General features: G+C 34.8%; 1 protein-coding gene across 1 annotated transcript; it reads right to left on the reverse strand.

Moving 5' to 3' along the window:
- Nucleotides 1-11,323: 11,323 nt before the first annotated feature.
- LOC149954591 (uncharacterized) lies at nt 11,324-16,357 on the reverse strand. Its single transcript, XM_090169151.1, has 8 exons — nt 13,378-16,357; nt 13,235-13,322; nt 12,703-13,055; nt 12,472-12,641; nt 12,384-12,413; nt 12,183-12,325; nt 11,763-12,114; nt 11,324-11,704 (listed from the first exon to the last, which is right to left on the reverse strand). Coding segments are annotated over exons 1-4 (444 nt in total). The 5' UTR covers nt 13,380-16,357; the 3' UTR covers nt 11,324-11,704; nt 11,763-12,114; nt 12,183-12,325; nt 12,384-12,413; nt 12,472-12,640.
- Nucleotides 16,358-24,982: the final 8,625 nt, after the last annotated feature.

Raw genomic sequence — 24,982 nt, forward strand, 5'->3', positions numbered from 1 at the left:
CCGTTCTAGCCCAACGGTTTCATCTCGAGGTTCTTGGCATCCAAATGTCAATCTCCGCACTCAACATCCTCAACGGTATGTTAATCACTCATATCAAAGGGGCCATAACCGTTTTCCCTTAGAAGCTGGAGTTGGAGTTACTCGACTTCCATTTGCATCAAGACCAAACACCAATTGCTTAAATTGTGGGCTTCTTCATAATCGGCCAGGTCGATGTCCAGTAGCTGAATCTATATGTCACAATTGTCACAGGAGAGGACATTGGGCAGGATTGTGCCGCTCTCGCCCTTCCCATTCTATAGCCGTTTTAGAAAGTGAACGTCGCAATTATGATTTTGGGGAATATCATGATCAGAACAGTTCTAACTATCTCGACCATGAACGCCTTAACCCTGACCATCAAAATATGGAATCATCACCGGAAGATGTTACGGCATATACCTATGGGACTTCACAACTCCAAGATCAACATCAGTATGACAAATATTTCTTTGAACCACAGGCACTCACTCCAGTGGAACAGTCCACCGACCTTTATTTGCATTCAATAATAGCTGTGTGTGAAGCTACCAGTACAACTCCCTTCACAGACAATGACGAATGGTACGATTTCATATATGTGTGCAATAATCCAGTTCTTTTTAAATTAGACTCTGGGTCGCAAGTCAACATCTTGCCACAACAGGTCTATGATACACTACCTACTCAGCCACAACTTCACTTCTAGATGGCGCACTAGACTCTAAAAGTTGGTCATATTAGACCTTATGTTTTTTTATGATAAACTGATAACGTAATCAGTTCAATCAAGTGTATATATATAGAGAGCACATCATTGTAAATCATTGGAATTAACTAGTATTAAATGTTTTAATCTATAACAACAGTTTCAATCACTTCAAGATCAAGCCAAAAATTCATTTTGGCAAAGGGTTCGCTCTGGGAGGATAACGCGTCGAATTTGAAAATTGCCTGTCATACTAACCCAGCAATGCCATCAGTGTCTTTGATTGAGACAGTATGATATCCCGCAACTCGCCGCTTTTCAACCGAAGCCACGAAATGGCGGATTCAAAATGAAAATGTGGCTCGAAACGTATATTTTAATGATCAAAAAGAGAAACACCAAAATCTTAGTTGCGACAAATCAGGTTTATGGCTACACGAGAAGTATCCCTTTTTAGGGGCCTCACCAGATGGAATTCTTTACTGTGATTGTTGTGGAAAAGGAGTGTTAGAATTGAAATGCCCATTTAGTTTAAAAGACAAATCTGTCAAAGAAAAAAATTAAAACTACGTGCCTCGAGGAAACAGAAGATGGATACAGGTTACCAAGAACGCACGGATATTATTACAGGGTGCAGGCCCAGATATTTTTGACAAAATCGTTATATGCCGACTTTTGTGTGTGGTCAAAAGTGGATTAGCACATTATCGAATTTTCCCGGATGAACAGTTTTGGGAAGCCGCAGTTTCTAAAGCTGTAAATTTTTTTGGTTGTGCAATATTACCAGAGTTGTTAGGCCATTTCTTCACTAAAAAAGTAAGCGCTGCTTTAAGTTCCACTACCGTAGGAAATAAATCTCTTGTTAGTGCCGGAATGAATAACCCAAGTACTGACACTTTAGTTAGCCCTATAAAGTTATCTCCTGAAACTGAAATGAATATTTCATGTATGCCTACTCTAGTCACTTGTCCGAAATCCTCTATTCAAATGAATAGCCCAAGTACATCTACTCTGCTGACTAATCAGAGATAAGTGGGTGCGTCAGTAGAGAGTAACTAAATATGAACATGTAAATCCAAGATGGCCGCCATTACACCCCCCCAAGACACCCCCCAAAATATTTTTCCAAAAACAAAATTTTTGTCCTTGGAAAAAATGAAAAATATATTTTTGTTTTCAATCTCAAATTTCACCTTGAAGATGATCTTTGACCTCGACGCTCGAGCACTGTCTACCCCCCCCTAAGCCTCGGTCTATACTCCCAACAAGTTTGGTCACGATCGGACAAGGTCGGCCCGAGATATCGGCGGTAATATGTAACCCCACCAAATACTTACGCTTATTCACTTTTGGTGTCACTTTTTTCGTTTTTTCGTTTTTTCGCCATTTAAAATGCTAATTAGTTATTTGCGAGATGGGGAAACGAATTCGCGACCTTCGTTTTATATCCTTGGTGGTTTTGGCCCCACCCAAAATACTTTAAATAATTAAACTAATATAAATAAGTTTTTCATTTTTCGCAAATATTTTAATAGTTTTATTATTTTAAAAACAATGATAGTTTAAGTAATCAAAAACACAATTAGTTATTAAAATATTTAATAACTATGATATTTCAAACAATATATTTTTTTAAACACTTAACAAAATATGAAACACTACAAATAAAACTAAAATCTAACAAATTAAATTAATAAAGAATTAAAGAAGGATATATAAATAATTTGAAGGCTGAAAAATATAAAAAACACAATGTTAAAAAATATTTTAAGTGTATAATTAAAAATAATTATATAATTACATCAATTCGTAGAAGGTATTTTTCCTCTTCGGTACAAAACAACATTTCGGGTTGGAAATTCGGGCTAGAATTTATAAATATAAATAAATTAATCTATTAAAAATGAATATATCTAAAAAATATTTACCACAAGAATTCTTTTTGTTGCTCTAACATCGAACGAATAAAAACACTGGTTTTGGTCTTAATCACTTCGGAAGTATATAGTTCGAGACTGTCTGAATTAAAACAGATCGAACGGTATGTTGTACAGTGCCAACATGTTGAATTTGATCTAACACACGAAGTTCAGACTTAAACTTTTTAAATTCTTGTGATTCCACCACGAAATTTGACGAGTATTACAAAAGAATAAACATTCTTACTACTCGAAAAGAGAGAATTTTTAAAGATCGTGGTAAAGAAAGTACAGGCTTTAGATGTAATTCACCAGACATCTTGATTCTAGATTTCTTTTGGTAAAATCCTTTACATTGAGATTTTATAGTTTAAGCCCGACCTTTATTTTAAAAATTAAAAAAATATTGTCTTTGGGAATAATTATTAATTTTTTAATACAACTAAGGTTAACTAATTATCCCTATCCTTCTTAAACAAGTTTTTATAAATTAATAAAAACAATTATATTCAATTTTTAAAAACAACCTAGTACAAAATGTACTTATACAATTTTCAGTTAATATAATTATCAATTACCAAAAAAAAAACATAAAACATTAAAGTTTAACCGATATTAGTATAAAAAAGTACATAGAGGACATGAAAAAAATCAAAAATAATAATAAATAACCAATGGGTAGTTTGATATAGGCGATAGATTGTATCCCAGATGAACTTTGTTTAAATCAGTTTTAAACAAGAAATTTTCAAGAAATTTTTTAAATAATCATTATAATAATAATAATAATAATAAAATATAAAAAAACTAATATTAATAAAAAAACAAAAAGATATTTACATCACTCAATTAATTTAACCAAAAAAATTTGATACCTGACAAAAAAGATAAGAATAAAATTTCTTGAAAATGCATTGGATAAAAAAGATGAAAACAAAGGATGTTTAATATAGAGAAAAAAGAACTTTACACCAATCCCAACATTAAATTAATAAAACTAGTTAAAAAAGGAAAAGTAGATTATGAAGTATTAAAAAGAACCTCCACCGCCTGAATTAAATTAATAAAACTAGTTATTTTAGAAAACATGTTTAAAAAAATCTTAAACCCTTTAAAAAGAAAACATTTTAAATTAAAAATATAAAACATTTTCAAAAATTAAAATCTTTCACCAAAATAAACAAATAAAAAATAAAAACACAATAAAGTCTTTAAATAAAAAATGTCTGAGAACTATTCCTCAAAAATTAAAACTTTATAAGGTTTGAGTCCTATTTAAAAAAATAAATAGTTTTGGTTTTTTAACAAAATAAATAAAATATTATAAATACCTTGAGTCGTAGTTGGAAAATTTCTCGACGATCATTCAAATTTGAATTTGGAGGAGATAATTTGCGACTAAATAAAAATATTTATTTTAATTATTGTAATTATTTTTTTAAATTAAGTATTCCTTACTTTAAAGTTGTAACTATTTTAACTATCATTCCTAATTCTAAACGGATAGTATATCTTGTTAGGTGAAAGTTATTTGTAATTGATAATTGTTTTTTTCGAAAAAAGGAAACTTGTTGCAATTGAAACAGTAACAAAAGGTCACGTTGAAGGCTCCTACGATTTTTGTGTTGGCGAAACCATGGGATCTTATTTAAATTTTGATATAGCCGCATATGTTTTCCAATTAAACGTAAAATTTCGTAAGAAAACCAGCCTTCAAGGGTGGATTGAGTGTGGAACAGTAAGCCGTCAAACTCAAAACCCTCGTGGGGACAGACAAAATTAATAGAATGAACGTCAAATAGACAAGAATTGTTATTGATTCTTCTAGAAAAAACCGAAGTGAAAACAGCTGGCGATAATTTGAAAGATTTTTTTATAAAGGGGCAAGCAAAAATGATTTTTTTAAAAGGTTCTACTAAGGCTTGACACTCAAGAAAGACTGTTTTCATACAGTAATTTTCAAGTCTAATTGAAACTTCGTTAATTTTAAAAAGATTACAATTCCTAACTTTGCGTAATGCTAGATATTTAAGTGAAAAAGGGTTAATAGCGAGAGGATGAGAAATCTTACCAGAAACAGTCAAAACTTCGCGAGAGCCCATGGTTTATAAAAGGAATACGTTGAAAAACACTCTTTTATAAGAAAAATTTCAGAATATTTAATTTTTACATCCTGATTTTAACCTGTTTTAAAATCAAGTCAAAAAGGTAATTTTTTATCAAATACACCCTGCAGAAATATAATTTTATCCCTTCGTTTAAATTTTATACCTCGCAGAAATATATTTCTTCCCATAGAATTTTAAATCATCTAACCCTGTAATTACCAAAATTCTTACATCTATAATCGATTTTTAAAGCAAAAATATTAAAACTCTTAGGGCGTTGTCTTTTTTGTCACGAAATTAAATATAAAGTCCTTCAAAAAAATAATTAATAATTTTATATTTTTATACATGTATATATTTAAATTGACATTCACAAACAATTTTAAATACCATTTACATACTGATAAATTATAACTAGGTTCTATCCTTGTAGTATTAATCACTTTAATATTCAAGGTTTTATATTTTGAAAAAATTAATGAAAAAAATAAATACTTTTTGGTATAAAAGGGCAAAATTTTACTATTAAAACATAACAGGCTAAAATGGCTTCCACAAGCAATAGTCAAAGCTCCGCGAGTCAAGCAGTTTCAGTTTTTGATAGGCCTGAAGAGGAGATGTTATTAGAGTCGGACGAATCGGATGGGGACTATATTCAAGAGGTCCGTAGGATATCAAACATCGAAGAAGTTGGAATCGAACAATCAGTGAAAGTTAAAAAAGGTGGAGTTTCTTACGAAACTAAAACTCCGAGAAAAAAAGCGAGCGACAAGGGAATATATCTAGATTTTCAGATATATTCATATAAAAACATCAAACATCTTCCCCAAGATGAACTCTGGAAGGGTGATTATAAAAGGGTGAAATTCTTAGCTAACACCCTATCCATGGACGTTATTCGAATCATAAACTCAACAAACAGGCTGAAAAAGATAATTGACCAGACGGAAGGAAAAATTGTTTGCCCACCCACGAAGGCAAGTTAAACTCTTTAATTAATTATTCGTAATAGTAATTAGAATAATATTTTAGACCTGGAAACGAAATTAGAATATGGAAGACTCCAGTGATTACTATTCGGACAGTGAATTAGACTTTTCATCTTTAGACAGTTTTAATTATAAAAAGTTTTATAAAATTAAAAAATTAAGCCCTAGAAATTCAAAAAAGTGGAAATGTAAACAACTGGATATTGATCTAGAACTAATAGATTTAAACGAAATCCCCACACATTTATTTTTTACAGTATTTGAAAAGATTCTGTCCAAAATTATCAAATACGTAAGACAAGAGGCACCAGGTTTCGATTTCCTCAGATTTGCAATTCAATCGGAAAATTTAGAACATCCAATTAACATTAAATTTATTAAAATTGATCAGTTAACTGTTTCTCGAATATTTAACCATATAGCTCGCATTTCTCAATCGAAAAAAGATTTCTTACTAGATGGAGAAATTAAATTTAGTATAATTCTTTTGAAATCCCCACAGAAAATGGGAAAAAATTTTTTAGCTCTAAAAAACAGAGATATTATCGATCTTGATGCTTTTTTAAAAACTAAAACCAATTTTTACTATATCAACAATATCGATAATTTATGCGTAGCGAGAGGCCTCACAGTCGGAATAAAACTCTGTGAAATTGCCGAGTACAAAAAGAAAAAACTTCCATTAACAAGTGTTCTTAAAGAATATAGAGCCTTAACATTCTTTCGTAGTAAATTACAAACTAAAAACGCTAAGAAATTACATGATGATGTAGGAATTGCACAAGGAGCTGTAGAAATTGGCGATATAGCTAAATTTCAATCATATTTAGCCCCAAAGTATCAGATAATAATATTTAACGCCACGGAAAATTTTCAAATTTATTTCAAGGGTTTTCCCCCTGCCGAAAACAAAATTCTACTTGTAAAAATTGGCACGCACGTTCATTTAGCTAAAAATCTACATTCCATTTGGGGTGGGGTAGCTTCGTGCTTAGACTGTGAAATTTTTTTTTATTCCACCACACATAGAAACAAGCACCACTGCTTTGACACTAGAAATATTAAATGTAAAAGGTGTTTAGGTCGAGATTTTCACGAAATTTTAGAAATAACTTTAATTCGTTGTAAACTTTGTAATAGGTATTTAAAACAAGGTGAATGTTATAGTTTTCACCTGAAAAATGAAACTTGCAAGCTTTTCCACAGATGTGAAAAATGCTGTGTTCAATTTGAAACTTCAAAAACTCACAAATGTGAAACAGCTTGCAACTCTTGTAAAATTGAACATCCTCCAAACCAGCATTATGTTAAACAGTCGACATTTAAAAAAAAACCACGATCCTATGTATATTTCGATATTGAAACTATAATTGAGAATAATATGCATAAACCTATTCTGTTAGTGGCCCAAAGTGAAATTTTAAATCAGCCTGTGGAAACCACGGTTTTTGAAGGACAATATTGTGTAAATAACTTCCTCAATTTTTTGTTTCAACATGAAACTATTTTACTTACGGATGGGAAACGGAAGAGAAAAACAATTAGGCCGAAATTTACCAACCTCATCGTAATGGCCCATAATCTAAGATCTTTCGACGGAATGTTTATTATTTCTAAATTAATTAATCATGTCATTCCCGAGGTTATTTACGATGGAGCCAAAATACTTACTATTTATATTAAAGGGGTAGACATTCGTTTTGTAGATTCTTTGAACTATGTTAGTGCTCCACTAAGACATTTTCCTAAAATGTTTTCTTTGCCTCAATCTAAAGGATATTTTCCATATATTTTTTGGACAAAAGACACTTTGAACTATTCAGGTAAAATTCCGGACGAAAAATATTTTGAGCCTAGTAAAATGAAAGAATTTGAATACCGAGAATTTAAAAATTGGTATTCACACAAACAGCTCGAACCGGTCTATTGTATTAAATCAGAATCCAGAGCGTATTGTCTTTTAGATTGTAATTTATTACGCTTAGCTATGCAGAAATTTCGCATCTTATATAAAGAACTAATTGAAATTGATATCAGTAATTATGGTGGTATTTCTCTTTCTGGGGCACTTAATAATGTATTTATCGACAAGTTTTTAGAACCATATTCACTATGTACTATACCGGCTATCGGTTTGGCAAGTAGACAGAATCAAAGCGAGATTGCATTAAAATATTTATCTTGGTATGAGAAGGAAAATAATTTAATTTGGCAAACGGTCAGCTCCGCGGCTGGGGAACAAGCTGTAGGTCCGTATTTCGTAGATGGCTACTGTGAAAATCCACCCATAGTAATTGATGTAATGGGTGATTTCTGGCACGGTTGTCCAAAACATTTTTCTGGCTCGAGCTTTAATTCAATTGTCGGAAAATCATTCAAAGAAATTAGAGAAAGAGAATTAGATCGAAAAGAATTTATTGAACAAAATTTACCAAACCACACATATATTCAAATTTTTGAATGTGAGATATTAGAATTGTTGAGAAAAAATGCCGAGGCGAAAGTATTTTTTAATACAATTAAAATTATTCCTAAAATTAACCCTAGAGATTCTTTAGTTGGAGGGCGTGTAGAAACAATTAAGCTGTACCATGAAGTAGAACCCTTAATTGGAGAACAAATCCGATATTTTGATTTTTGTAGTCTGTATGCGTATTGCTTACAAAAAATGGAATACGGTTGTAAAAATGTTAAAGTTATCACACACAACTTTGATTATGCACCAGACGTCTATTTTGGAATAATTAGTTGTCGAATCCTCCCCCCCAGAGACCTCTACTTACCCGTTCTTCCCTACCGATTTAATAAAAAACTTTATTATCCTTTATGCGGAAGTTGTGTAATACATAATGATGAAAAATGTACCCATAGTATTGACGAACGAGCTATAACGGTAGTCTAACCCTCGGTGGAAATCTACTACTCAATAAAAGAGTGTAACTACAAACTGTTAGAAATTTTCGAAGTTTACCATTACAATATTACAACAAATTTTTTCAAACCATATATTTACATTTTTTTTAGAGCAAAAGTTAAAAATTCAGGATTTCCACCCAATATTAAAACATATCAATAGCAAAAAGAGTATTTAGACGCGATATACGAAGCTGATGGAGTAAGGTTAGAGCCTGAGGAAATTGTTGATAACCCATCCTTAAGAACTTCCGCGAAATTGGCGCAAAATTCGTTATATGGCAGAATGGCGTTAAGAATGGATAAATCATCAACTAAAATTATACATAGATACTCCCAATTAACCGAGATTATAGCAGACACAACGAATAAATTAACAGACTTTCATTTAATCAACAACGATGTTGCCATGGTAAGCTATAAAAAAAGTGAGTTGGCCCCCACATTTACAAAAGGTAATGTTATTGTTGCTTCGTTTGTCACCAGTTACGGTCGTATTCATCTGCATAAGTTAATTAATAAGTTGGGAAAGCGTGTAATTTATTATGACACGGATGGAGTAAAATTTACACATCAACCAAACGAGTGGCTACCCCCCTCGGTGGTAATTTAGGTGAACTTACGTGCGAGACTCCGAATACATATATCACAAAATTCGTATCAACTGGACCTAAAAGCTACAGCTTTAAACTTGAAAATAATCAGACAATTATAAAACTTAAAGGAATAACTCTTACCAGGGAGAATTCAGAAATCATACATTTCGACGCTTTCAAACAAATGATTTTTGTACCAAATAACGAGTTTAAGGTGAAAATTCCCTTTAACGTAATAAAAGATAAGTACAAAATGCTTTTACGTGTTGGCAACTTAAGTAAAACTTTCAAAAAAACTTTTTGTAAACGTGTTCTAAAAGATAATATTTCTAGTGTCCCCTACGGCTATTTAGAATGTGAAAATGGTGAATTGTAAAATTAAATTGTCATCTTTTAATTATAAATCTAAAAATCATGTAACAAAAAACCCAGCAAAACAGGTGTCATTTAACAACATAGTTATCGTAAATGAAATCTCTTCCGAAAATCGAGTAAATACTTTATTTTTAAATAACCTAAGATTTAAACTTTTAACTTCCAAAATTGAATTTTTACTAAAAAACGGGAATTAATAATTTTTTTTGGTGAAGGAGATATTATGATTTATTTTTTATTCAAAAATATTATTTTTGTATGTTATTATGAAGTTTATATAACTGGTGAAGGAATGGTTTTGATAAGAAACATTATACTTTTAATAAAATAATTTTTTAAATTTAAAATGTGTTTGTTTGTTTTTTACATATATTCTATAAAACAGTCAATGTACTAACAAAATACGTAGTATGTTGTCTTTGTTTAAACAGTAATGTCTTATATAAAATTTCTTTAACCATTTCGAATGATGGTGTCAGGACCTACTATGTCGGGCAAATCAGCATGGACGAACTCACTAATTAGATGGAGGAATGAATTAATCGATAAACCTCCTATTAAAATTATTTATTGTTATTCGGTTTGGCAATCAGGTTACCATGATTTATCTCAGTTTTTAACCGATATAGAGTTTATTCAAGGACTTCCTCCAATGGACAGCGAGTTTTGGGAATCAAATAGAAATTCCTTACTTATTATTGATGACTTAGCAGAAGAACTTTACAAAAATGATCAAATTGCTAAATTGGTTAGCGTAGACAGTCATCATTATGAAATTTCAGTCGTATTAATCTCACAAACCCTATTTCCTCGAGGCAAACAATCTCGTTTAATCTCTCTTAATATGTCATATCTAAATCTGTTTAAATCTCCTCGAGATCTAAGTCAAATCCAATATCTAGCCAATCAAATATCTCCAAATAATTCAAAAATAATTAAAATGGCCTACGGTAATATACCATACGAGCATGATTCAAACCAAGCGCCCTATTCAAGCACTAACGAGAAGGCTCTGGTCTATAGCTTAATTAATCATGTCATTGAAACTCTAGATCGGAAGAAATCTAGACGACTTTGTAGCATTTTATAATTTTCAACCAGAAACAATGAGTATTAAAATGTAGCTTTGTGAGCGAGTGTCTTTCCCCTCGTTTTCATCATATTAAAACTAATATACGAAAAGACTATTCTGAACGCGTTGGTAAGGAAATTTTAAATGATGTACAATTAAAATAAGCTATTTTCTGACGTTACGCATCGTCGCTAGTAGCGCCTGTCCTGAGGAGGCTTTTTTGAAAATATACTGAAACTATTATTATCATGGTTCCTCGTGTATATAATTTGCTAGTGTAAACTAATTTTTCGTATGGTATAATAACAAAGAACACATTTACTAATAAAAAATTTATTTATAAAATGTTTTTCAAATATATTACATCATTTAAACAATGATCAATCAAATCCCTTACGTCAAATGGACAATAACCTATAAATTGTTCCAAAAAATCTTTTTCCACTTGGTGATCCTGAGAAATACGAAAGGCGGCGTAAATTTCTATAAAGACACAGGGAATTTGTCGCTTCTGTAATGGTTTATAAACCGCTTGAAATTTCGAAAAATTGTCGACCAAAACACTAAACATTAAGTCTATAACCGGTGCGCTTTGTTTTAACAGACTTAACTGTTCATCTATAAACACTTTAATTTCATTTATAGCCAGAACTTGCGCTCTACTAAGTGATAGACTGGCTGATAAGTTTATTTCGTATTCCAAATATTTTTGAGTAAACGGCATTAAATTCCATGAAAATCTTCCTCCCGAACAAGAAACTTCGAAATTGTGTTCAAAAGTACAATCGGAATAAGGTTCGACGGTAGGAATTGGCAGATAAATATTTTTTATTGTTGTTGAGTTTAGATTTTCAATGACTGAAGACCATTCTTTTGTAAGGGCGTCCCATGTTTCTAAGGAAATGTCCGTACTTTGGGCTCCATTAGAAATATAAATACCTGGCTCTTTGTTAAATATTGATACGGTCACTACCAATTGAGTAGGTGAATGTAACGTCAGAGAAACTAAAATAAAATACGTGTTAAATAAAATTAAAGTTTAAAAAAAAAAGTTTTAACGTACCCTTTTTAAAGGACATTGTATGAATAATCCACTTTTTGTTATCGAATCAATTCAACTGTAAAATTTTGTCCTTGTATAAAACGTGCAGGAATTTTTTAATAGCTCGCGGTTTAGCTTCCTCGGCAAAAACTTTCTCTTTCAGCGAAACTCTCTCTCTCTCTCTCTCTCTCTCTCTCTCTCTCTCTCTCTCTCGACGTCGCGCTTTTCGGGGAACCTCGATGAATCGCTCTCTCTCTCTCCACGGCGTTGTGGCGCGCGTTTTTCTCTCACGCCGAGATAACCAGCTGGTGAAACTCCGCCTGAATGAGGGAGGCGTGTAAATTTATACCAAACGCTTTTGGGCCAAGTCCTCCTGCAAATTTTTTAAAATGTTAAATAATTACACATTTAAAATTTAGTGATACGTAACAATAAGTTTACCTCTTTTGATCAGTGTGTTGCTTTATTTTAATACAACCTATTATACAATTTTTTATACATTTTTTATACAATTTTTTTAAACAATTTTTTTATACAATTTTTTTTTTACAAAACGTGTTATAAGATAATTTTTAACTCGGAACCTAGAAATGGAAAATGGTATTAGAATTGTAATTATTTTTTCGGAACCTAATGTTTTACCTCCTTGTACGACGATAGTGATTCCCGGAGCTGTAATTAATATTTCAAATTAAAAATGAGAAACATGATAGTTTTGTTTTATAATTACCATTTCGAAGATCAAGCTCCCTAGGTTTGTTCGCTGGAGGTTTCGGAGATGTGGCTGGTGGCGATTCGGTCGGGTCGTCCTGTTTCTCGGGATATATTTCTAGGGGATTACCCTCTATACTTTTTACATATGCGGCCACTTGCCTCGCCTTTTCATAGGCGCACACATTTCTGTAAAATAAGAAATACTATATATTTTCCTCGACAAAAGATGGTGGTCATTGATTCATACCACGTATGGTCGTTGTTAAAATGGTGGTGAAATTCTCCCGGCTCTAGCTCTAATTCGGGGAAATTAGGACACTCGAATCTCGTGGCCACAATTATTCGATCTAAGTCGATAAAGTTTCCCAGGTACTCTTTCGTTTGCCTTTCTTTGACAATAACGTATTCGGCCAGTCGCGTTATATTTAAAACATGGCGATCGACGGCCTCAATATCGTATTGTCCCTGAGCCCTGGGAAGCTTATTGACATGGTTGCTAATCGCGTTCATTTTGCGGTTTGTATCCCCCGAATAATTTTGAGCAGCCGGTGTTCGAAAAACAATGAGGTCTTCGCGACCATCCGAAGTTTTGTATCCAATCTGTAAGATTTATATGGAACTTTAAATATAATAATAATAATAATCAACTAGGCTATTACCCAAGGCACCACCATAGGCCGAAGTCATCAAACGACTTTTGAAGCCATTAATTTAGCTCCCTACACTAACTATTACAATAAATACTATACTAATTACTATATAAAACTTAAAAAAATTACCTCTTTTACTAAAAATCGTTTTGATGACGTATATTTATTTTTAGGCCAAATCATGGCAAAAAGAATGTGTACGGCTACAAACGATTCCCTAGAAGAAAAAACTAAGTATTTGTAACAATAAAAAAACACCTATAGAAACTTACATTTTTGTTACTCCGGGAAGGCTCACTAGGGTCAGGATTCCGAGATTCGGGCGACTTAAGGATATATATACTACCTAAAACCCCCTAGGGGGACGCGTTGGTTTTAAGAATAATGTGCAGGTGGTTAATTTTATTAAGCTAACGTAACTGAAAGTGTAAATGTAACTACTCTGACATTTTATAACCCCTAGCGGGACGCGTTGGAAACTCTAGCAGCTGTTTCTATTTCGTTGCAAACCATTTTGGTTTAATTTTCGTAACGGTTTTAATGTGCAGGTGGTTAATTTTATTAAGCTAACGTAACTGAAAGTGTAAATGTAACTACTCTGACATTTTATAACCCCTAGCGGGACGCGTTGGAAACTCTAGCAGCTGTTTCTATTTCGTTGCAAACCATTTTGGTTTAATTTTCGTAACGGTTTTAATGTGCAGGTGGTTAATTTTATTAAGCTAACGTAACTAAAGATGGCGGCGTTATCCAAGCATCCTAGCAATTACCAAACTCGGGATCACACTTTGAAATAAAAATGGATATTTTACTATCGCCGTCGCTATGAATGTACCTAATTCGTCGCCTTTAAGTACCCAGTATTTCCAAAAGCATTTCGTGACTCCATTGGAAAATCCATTTGGAGATTTAGTTTCAGTATTTTCAATTCTGTAGGCTTCCTTCAGCTTTCAACTTTTTTTCAACAGATCACGTGATATAAACTACGTCACAAGTCGTGAAATAATTTTCATAGATGCGTTGTGGTTTTCATAAGCCAGCCGCTATGGGAAAGAGAAAGATGTCTCTGCTTAGAGTACCAAAGAAATGCTGGATATGTGAGGAACGATACCAGTCCGTGAGAGGTTTCAAAAAACATTTAATGACTCATTTATCGTGTAATACAATGAAAGAAGATTCGAATCTGGTGTGTGATTGTGATGAGAGTGAATCTCTCCATTACACGGAGGCCGAGGAAATGTCAGATGATAAAATTATCGATTATCTTAACGAACTTATTGGGGAATGTAAAAAGCGCGGTGCCACAATGGAATCAACCGAGTCAACTACATCTAACCTGCCAGCCGAATCAAATTGCCGACTGAAAAGCAAATGGATGCTTTGATTTATTTTCAAGAATATTGTAAAACTAATCAAATTCCTAATATTAAAACCGTTGTAAAGAAATTGTGAATAAACGTTCTTTCTATTGAATTCATTGTTATTTTTTAATAACATTTTAAGGGGACCGTATAAAAGTACTTTTTAATTAAAGTAAACTAACAATGATTTTTTAGAACACTTACAGTTTAACACTTAAAATTTAATGTAAAGGCGGTATTAAAAAACTCGGATACATATTTTTTTACATTGATACTTTATTATAATATTTTTCGTTACACTTTGAAATTAAAATATGTTTACGACTTTTGTAATATTGTTACATTTCCAACTTGGCATCCTCGAATAAATGGACACAAGGGAATTGAACGACAATGAACTATTAACGGTATGTCTTCATCTTTCCATTCCTCAACCACCATTCCACAAAAAGGGCATTTAACACTCGAGTCGTTCTTGAGCGAATAAAATCCCCAGGCGGCCAACTCTTCGGTTCCATATTTAACCCAGTTTTTAAAACTTAATAATCTTTCTTGTTCCGAAAACATTTTTAAAGACTCGTACGAATGCTCCTTTCGTATCGTAGGAAGGACACTTTCAAGTTCTATTCTCGCTGCTATATATTCCGCTTGAAGTTTTCGTTTCTTTTTTTCAATATATTTATACTTTTTAATAGTTCCGTACACGGTTCGTTATTTTCCTTATCACTCATTATCCAACTGTCGTCCAATTTTGTTCCGTAAAATGAAATATGTAATTCTAGCTTCGTAGGGTTCACCCTAAACTCGTTACCGAAAACACCTGTTAGTAAGTTATTTCATATGACGCTATAAAATACGTTTAACCATTATTATTACCAAATTAATACGCGGGAGATTATAACAGAAAAACAAGTTATAGCTTTGGTCCGAGTTTTGACGACAACGTATTTGTTAGGCTTAGCTTTTTTACTGCATTATTAACCGAAATATCAACATTAAACTAACATACAGGAACATTCGTTGGTCAAGTATTTAAACATTGCTTACATTAATAACGCAGTCGTTACAATCAGGGTAGTGTGTGCTGCCACTAAGTTCTTAATTTACCCCTGGTGGTGAAACTATAATGCTCTTTAATACCCTCGGTCAACGAATTAAGTAACGTTCGTTATTTGTTACGTTTATAAGAGTTCAATTTACCCCTAGTGGTAAGAAATGGCAATACTATAATGTCCTTTAATAAACAACGAACGTTTATAAGAGTTCAATTTACCCCTGGTGGTGAGAAATGGCAATGCCACTCTAAAATCTAAATAGAATCTGTAAATATTACTATAAGTCCATGTCTGCTAATAATACTAAACTATTAATCATTTTAAAGGTTCACAAATTGAATGAGCGTTCTTTCACGTAGTGGCCCCTCCCATAATTTCGCTACCACTTACGAAAATTAACGGACCGTACATGTTAAACCGGTACGTAAACATTCCTCGTGCCGCTTGGTAAACACGGAATAATATATAGCTAGTTAACGATAGATTTAAATATTAAAGATTTTTACGACATTTATAACGGCTCAATACAAGTATAGTTCTTAATACTATAATTTATATACACGATATTATTGATAAACTAACGCAAAATTATAAATAATCGCAGACATGTTCGACTGGTTATATGTTGTCGTAAATGTTTTATGCAATGTACACGTTTAACACGAATAACCGTTTAAAAGTTCATATAGGAGCGACTTGTTTAAGTAACGGTTTAGGTAACCCGAATCTATAGATACCAGCGTGTTTAACTTTTTATAATCAATCTTTATGGACATATTCTTTAGCGACGAAAATTCAGAGCTGCAAACGTTGTTAATTATACCTAAGATACCACAATATTAATTCAAACCGTCATTGATCTATTAAAATGATGAACGGTTATTGAAATATCCATTACAAAGTCAAGTGATCTACCCTACAAAGTTTACTATTATTTAAATTTCATGAGCGCGAACCGACCTTGTTATGTAAATATTTCGTATAGTGTCAATGTATAAATGCATTATATTTACTAGGATTTATAAGTGGTAATATTAAATTTTATGCGTAAAACTGATATTTTGTGGAAAATGTATACGATGTGCGTAAAGACTGTGAAACATTTATAAGGCCAGAGCTGCAAACGTTGTTAATAATCCCAAGCTTATTCTTAATATAGGGACAACTTGTTTCAAACTGCGAGGTTAACGAATTTAACATTGAACTTAAAATGACGACGCCGAACAATGTCATAATATTAATCAGCTTATACCCAAGTCATCTAGCGACTTTTTAGGTACGTGTTTATATATACAACTTGTTTATAAGCGTCAAAACAACATTGTACGTGATCTAACAAAGATGGCCCCGCTTGACAATTTACCACGTTATGTACTGTTAAGAAGTCTACAAAGACGATGTAAATATACTTTTACAAGTAATTGATAATTATTACCGCGCCACCCTCAGAAGTAATTATTTTTCTACATTTAAAAATATCTAACACGTCCCCAACGCAACTGGACCCCAAAGCACTACCTTAGTTTATTATAGAAGTGGTAATATTAAAAATGATAGTTTCTTAATCTCATTCTCCTTATCTTTCGCGAACAAAACATGTTCGAATTCTTATTAGACTAGACCGATGGTACGGTAATATAAAACAATGTATACGTAAACGATTTATGTACGTGAGGCATGGTTAGAATAATGTTTCCCCTGTTTGGGACAACTTAACCAAATATTGAAACTTGTACAGTTTTCATATCAGGTAATCATGTATCCGAATGAAAATATCCATAGATAGCGACGTTTATACCTAAAAAATGCATTGCATGACTGACAAACTAATAATTTAATTTATGGAAGACCCCTTTCATTAACCATAAATCAGATAATCACGTGACGCGGCTTTTTGATCGAACCATATAGGGAAACTTGTTCTTGAAATGTCTTTTGGCATTATGTAATTTACCCTTTTCAACACATGTTTACGTGAGATGACCCCAAAGACCCTTCCTAACGGACGACAGGATATACTATCTTTACTGTCATTAACGTATTGACTATGTTAAAAACTTGAAATATCCAATAAAAAACTCCCTCATTTCTTCACCCCAATATAACCTTGAATACACAGTTTACATTTCATAAATTTTAGGCTTATTATTTACGATGGCCAGGCTTAACAATAAAACTTTACCACGTAATGCACAATGTTTCTCGCGCGTCCTCATTAACGGTAATATAAAATTAATACATGATGCATTGTCATAATATTTATCAGCTTACACCCAAGGCACTACCTTAGGCCTAGTGACTTTAAATTCGACGTTTTAGGTTAATATATATAAAAATCCTTTAGGGACAACTTGTTTAAAAACAAGCTTGATCTAAAGTAAATATGGCAAATTTCGTAAAAAATAACAAAGATAGCCACACTTTTCAATACACAGAACCCGTTTGAATATGAATCATTAAAGATGGCGGCCAAAACACATGAATTTCCAACCAAAATTACTAAGAGTGCATATAACAACCGCTAAAACCAGCCTAAAAGCTTTACCCCGTTATGTGTTGTTAGCGTAAATATGAATCATTTTTACCGCGCTTCGGGAAGGCGCGTTTAAGAGTCTATACTTTTTATGTGCATAAAGATTAATAACCTAAAAACCGTTAAAAAGGGGCCCGTATTAGGGGTGACTTATATTTGAAACTTCTACCCGAATCCAAGGATACCAGTCTAGTGGTGAAGCATTGACAAATGTTAAACTTTCACCAGCAATCTTTATGGAAGACCCATTTCAATTACCGTAAATAAAATGATCACGTGACGCGGCTATAATCATTAACGAACCATATAGGGACAACTTGTTACCCAATGAGACACCCCTGGTGGGACACTATAAAGATGACCATGAATGACAGGTTATAACACGATACAAGCTTTATCCCGTTATGTTCAGTCATTAAAAGTGAATCATTTTTACCGCGCTTCCTAACGTTAAAACACAGCTTATAAAACTCGTTAATATTTACTTCTTAAGATTACTTAAGACGCTTCCTAACCGTCTTCAGAACATGTTAAATAATTTTCTCGCCAAAATGCTAAAAGCTCAACCATATAACATCCACTAAAAGAGATCACTTGTTCGGGTCCATAATCCCAAAGACGCTTCCTAACCGTTGTCAGGTAATTAAACCATGCAAACGTTTATACTAGTAAATACAAACTTTACCCCCTCCACTTGTTCATTGATCCTTTTCGCACTTACATCATCATAAACGCATGTTAAATCCCCGCCAAAAATGCTAATGAGTTGTTAACCATCTAGCTACCAGGTCAAATACCCTAACGGTTTATTTTAAAGGTACAAACTTTACCCGTTTCCCCGGCAAAATCATGTCAAACATAAGTGTACATTAATAAACCTAAAGAGTTTAACCACTTGTTGATCGACGCTTACACTTTCCCGCCAAAAATTAATATTCAAACATATAATATAACTACTTGATGATCCTAAACACATGTTACTATCTAACAGGTCAATGACCCCTAACGGTAAAACAATACCACGCTCATTAATATTCACCCTTTTTTAATTGACCTTGAACAGGTCGACTAACTAGGCTAATTAATTAACACCTGTGCTCGTTACGCACGAGTGCACGCGTGACACGCGCCCGAGGGGGGGCGGAATCGCGATTCCCCGCTTCATTCCCCCCCGTCACGCAGCTGGGGACGCGTGGGGGAAAGCACGCTGCGCCCCCCTCGCGTATCCAGGAATAGGGGGGTAAACTACTGCAGTGTAATGGTCGCCATTTTGAGCGGGTTTCTTAATACGACAAAGCATTGGTGACGTAGACCCCTATACAAGTGGTAGAGCTCTATACTGGGGTCATATGCTATCACGTAGCACAGTAAGAATTTTCCCCCCACGGAGGTGACTGACAAAACGCGTGGTTCATGGACTATTTTCAAAATTGATGAATTTAGTCAATCGAGATGTCTTAGCTTGGTCAAATCGAAGCAGCTTAGATAACAGCAAGACTTTCAATTAGCTACATTGTCCGATTTTAACAAATGTTATAATAGATGGCGCTTCCCGCCAATATAGATAACGTGCTTCCCGCCTGAACCCCTTATCAGTCTATGTATAGCTATATAAACTAATGTAACTCGGCATAGGATAGGGTTATACAGTCATGTAATAAACTATATTTTATCTCTACTTACTTGTCATGATTAGCCTAGTCCAAACCACTTCATGGTGTCAGAAGTGGGATATGTATCTATTGTATTAAAATTTAACAGAGTTATTTAGCCTAGACATAAGGCCTCAGTATGGCTACAGCCTCGTCTTTTCGCGCCCCAGACCAGTTCGATCCGGGGACTGTCAATCCTGCCTCTGCATGGGCTGCTTACAAAGAAATTTTTTCTACAGCGACGAAACTATCCACTGAAACTGCAAGTACTCAAGTTGCCATATTTTTATATACCTTAGGCCCAGCTGGCCGGAAGATTTACGATGCTTTGGTGATTCCATTACCACCAGAGAAAGCACACCCTGCTTTGGAAGATATTTATACTGCATTTGATAATTATTATGCACCATATCACAATCCAGATTCTCACCGATATGCTTTCTTTCATACCATACAAAAACAGAACCAGCCGTTCGATGAGTTCTTGACCGCCCTCCGCTCTCATGCCAAGAATTGTGAGTTTGACACTGTTCACGACTCATTAATCCGTTACCAGATCCTTGCCGGTGTCTACAAAGATGAATTACGCAAAAATTTATTTACTCGTCACAATCTCACCATGCTCCAAGCCATAGCGATTTGTTAAGCGGACGAAACTTCCTCACATCATGCCGCCCTGCAACGCCCTACGTCTCTTCAGACTACGGGTCCTTCGTCAACTAGCCTAGACGCAGTGTTTCAACAAAACCGTACACGTCCTCGACACCCACCTCATAATTTCCAGCCACGTGCCTTATTGCCTATCGGGGCCGGGGTTATTCGCAAAATCTGTCTCAATCTTCGGCGCAACGACGACGATTTTTGACCTCTTCATCATCGCAGCGACCCTCCTCTTCGTCTTCACGACAACCAGGATGCTTAAATTGTGGACTCCAGCATCGATACCCAGGCCGCTGCCCTGCTGCTGCTTCCCTTTGCCACAACTGCCACCGCAAGGGTCACTGGGCTGCCTTTGCCGATCAAATATAGTACAGTCTTTGGACTCCTTACCTGGTGATCACTATTCCGCCCGCCTAGAAGGTGAATACACGAACCAGGATTTCCTTGACGACCACATGCATCAGGATATGGCCAACTATTCAGCTCACACGCAATTTTTCTTTGATCCATCAACAATTTATCAAGAAGCCGAACCCGATTTCTTGCTGCACACTTTGATGGCTTTGAGTGACTCTGGCAGTCCAATCTCACAGAGGGACAGTTTGTGGTATGAGCATATATATTTGAATAACACTCCCGTTCTTCTGAAAGTAGACACTGGAACCCACGTGAACGTTTTACCACAACACATCTATGACCAAATGCCAACAAAACCTCCATTACAGCCACCATTACGTCGGATAGTTGCCTATACTGGTAATATAGTTCCCGTAATAGGCATGGGCTCCTTTGCATGTGCATCCTTTGCGGCCCATCAACGCCTGGCTTTTTTACATAACTCCGGCACACACCACTCCAATCCTTGGTGCTTCGGCTTGCATGGCCTTGGGCTTGCTGTATCGTGTTCCACGACCGTGTGCCGTACCATTAAGCTGTCAATCTAATTCGGTGGCACCTTTAAATGAACTCACCGCTTATACTGATCCTCAAAAAATAATCAACACCTTTTCAGATGTCTTCGACAAGATAGGACAACTGCCAATACAGTACCATATTCAGCTGAAGCCAAACGCAGTCCCATCAGTCTCCGTCGCTCATAAACTCCCACATGCCGTACAACAACCAGTCTACGAAGAATTGCAACTGATGCTTCGGAATAAGGTAATTACCCCTGTTCATGGCCCAACAGAATGGGTTCATCCCTTGGTAGTCGAGAGGAAGACTGACGGAAATCTCCGTCTTTGCTTAGACCCTAGAAAACTGAACCAATCTATACTACGCCAACCTTTTCCCTCACCCACAGCTCAGGATATCTTTTCCAAAATTAACGGATGTACTTTTTTTACAGTCCTAGATGCGAAGAGTGCCTTCTGGCAAGTGGAGTTAACGGAAGAGAGCTCATTCCCCTGCACTTTTGCCACACCATTTGGCACCTTCCGTTTCTTGAGGCTACCATATGGCATCTTTACCGCTACAGAGGTATTCCAACAAGTAATGTCGCTCATTTTCCCATTAGATGAATTTAAGAACACATTCATTGCGACTGATGACTTTTTACTCGCTGCCACCGATAATAACGATCACAACCAACTTTTGACACGCATTTTACAGACTTCACGTGACAACGGGTTGACTCAGTTCTAGAAAACTTCAACTGGCTGTGTCACGTATCAAGTACCTGGGCCACATCATTACTCCAGACAATATCTCAATTGATCCGGACAGGGTTCAGGCGATTATGGACTTACCATCACCCAAGAATCCCGTAGAGCTTCAACGTGTCCTAGGCATGTTCAATTATATTACACGTTTCTTACCATCCTACTCCGAAAAGGCTATTCCACTGCGTGTCCTCCTGAAGAAAGACGCGGTTTTCTACTGGGACGAACATAAGCAAGCTATATATGATTCATTAAAATTACTAAAATCAACAGCTCCGGTCCTGGCTATGTACAAACCCCAGACTCCATGCTGTATAACTGTCGACGCTAGCTCTACAGGAATTGGGGCAGCCCTACTGCAGAATAGCAAACCTGTTGAATATGCATCTACTAGCTTCACTCCGACACAGCAACGATATTAACAAATTGAGAAAGAGCTTGCTGGGGTCCTTTTCGCATGTGAGAAGTTCGAGCGGTACATCGCAGGGACTCATGTACTCATTGAAACGGACCACAAGCCTCTCCTAGCAATTGTCCACAAACCTATGCACCTCCTCTCTCCTCGATTACAACGAATGGTCTTGCGTTTGCTACGATATCATTTCACACTCACGTATGTTCCTGGTAAAAATTTACAAATTGCTGACACTCTTTCCCGTGCAGCCCTCCAACAGACAGTCCTCGATACTACTGAAATGGAGGGACTCCATGCAACCCTTTACTCCATGACAGCTCTCTCTGAAGATAGGCAACGGGAATTTCAGAAGGCTACAAAACAAGACTCGACTTTACAGACGCTTTGTACATCCATCTATAACGGTTGGCCGAACTCGCAAAAGAAGTTAGCCAAAGACATCGTCCCATATTGGCCGTACCAAGAAGAAATGCACGAGTCTGATGGCCTCATTTACAGAGGGGTCATTCCATGACAAAACGCCTGCCACAGAACACCCGACCCCTTTCGATTTTGCCCAAATTTTGTATACAGGGTTGTTTGGGCCTAGGAAAACGATTTTGACAGTTTCATAACGATCGGTTCAGCCGTTTACGAGATACAGCATACGCGTTTTTTCAAAAGTACGCCTTGACCCCCTAAATGTTTTCTACTATATTTAAGACATAATTATCGCAAAATCACATGTAATACCTCATTTTAAAGACAATGCGCACCCTAATATGAATATTTAATCAGAGTTGTCATGTGACGTAAATGTCATTAAAATCTGGGCCTTTAAATAATTTGACCTTTGACCTTGCCCAGACACCTCAGTCGTAGGTCAACGATTTAGCATTTTTAAAATTCCCACTATCGAATACATAATAATCACTCAAAATCTCAAAGTAATATTTGTAGTTTTCGAGATATTAATTTTTGAAATTTACCCCTCAAATTAATGAAAATGCTATTTTATACACGAAACTAGTTGACCTACTAAATAAATTAAAAATATTATTATTTTGGTAATTTTGAGTTTAGAATATCAAATACACTAATTCTTAAATTAAGTTGAGTTATTTACATATTATTTTTAGTTTTGCATGTTATCTGTAGACAGAAGACATCACTAAATTGCTTGTCCTTAGTATAGTCTGGCGTTCAATATTATTGTAGCGTATCTTACTGCACCCTAAAATGGAAATGTGCTAGATATCTCAAGAAAACCCAATATTGCTCTTAGTCATATCGATTACGTTTTTAATAACGTAAAAATGTTTTAATATATTTTTAATATATAATAGTTATAATTGAGTAGTTAAATATATTAACAGCGATAATTGAGTAGCGAAATAGAATTTATTTAACTGTATATTCTCGAACAAAGCCCTGAAATGGATCGAAATTGTTCGTTTTGGAGAGACAGTAGTAAATGTCATTTGCAAACACTTTCGAAAACAGTTGGTATCAACAACCATCTGTCCGAGGATGACAAATTAGTTCTTAGCAGCCGAACAGCTATACCTATGTCCAAAATAAGAAACATATGTCGTCACCATGAAGAACTTTTTATGAAAAGGTATTCAACGAGTCAAAAGAAGTGTATGAATCCTTTTGGGACTCACGACGCTGAAAGAAAGAGTGGACTAAAAACTATTTCATTGGATTTGTTCAAAAAATTAAAGTTACGAGGAATTGAAGTTATCGCTGGAAATAAGTTGTGCATCCAGTGTTTTATGTCTGCTGGAAAAAAAGTAAAGGATGAACTCCAAATACAGTTGGACGTTTCAGAAGTTCACACTGCACAAGAATCACAAGAAAGCGATTCTTTTTCATTTAGTCAACCTTGTTCATCGGGAGATGCGACGCAAGACGACAAAGCTATAGCTTTAGTGGCAGTTAACGAAACTCTAATAAACTTGGGAGAATCTCCTGTTAAAAGAAGTAAGAAATATATTCAATTTGAAAGAATTTATATATGTATACATATATAAATACATATATTTTTTAACTTTTGTACAGAAGGTTTGTCATCTCGCCAAAAAACAATTCTAAGCAGGACTAAGTTAAACGCTGTGAACAATTCATTGAAACGCAAATTAGAAGAGTCAATGGAAATTTCTCTTGATGAAACAGACGATAATATGGTTACGGACGATGTTTTTAGAAAGCTCGAAGAACATCGATTATATGAGAATATTTTGAACGAACTGAGAGAGAAATTCAATAACTCCAAGACATCATACGGCGAAAAGCTTCAGATCCTGACCTTGTCACCATTTGGAATACAACGCACAATGGAGGAATTTGGAGCACCAGAATACATGGTCAAACGAAGCAGGAATCTTAAATCTAGTCAAGGAATTCTTTCGCTACCAGAGAAACAATCGAAGGGATTAATATTGACCGAAGACGTTAAATCAAAGGTCGTTGAATTTTACGAAAATGACGATAACAGTCGTATGACACCTGGACAAAAGGAGTTTGTGTCAGTTAGAAACCACGAGACAGGTCAAAAA

Source organism: Leiobunum rupestre, chromosome 3 (assembly GCF_980474605.1).
Source record: "Leiobunum rupestre chromosome 3, qqLeiRupe1.1.hap1, whole genome shotgun sequence".
In the NCBI taxonomy this organism is placed as follows: Eukaryota; Metazoa; Arthropoda; class Arachnida; order Opiliones; family Sclerosomatidae; genus Leiobunum; species Leiobunum rupestre.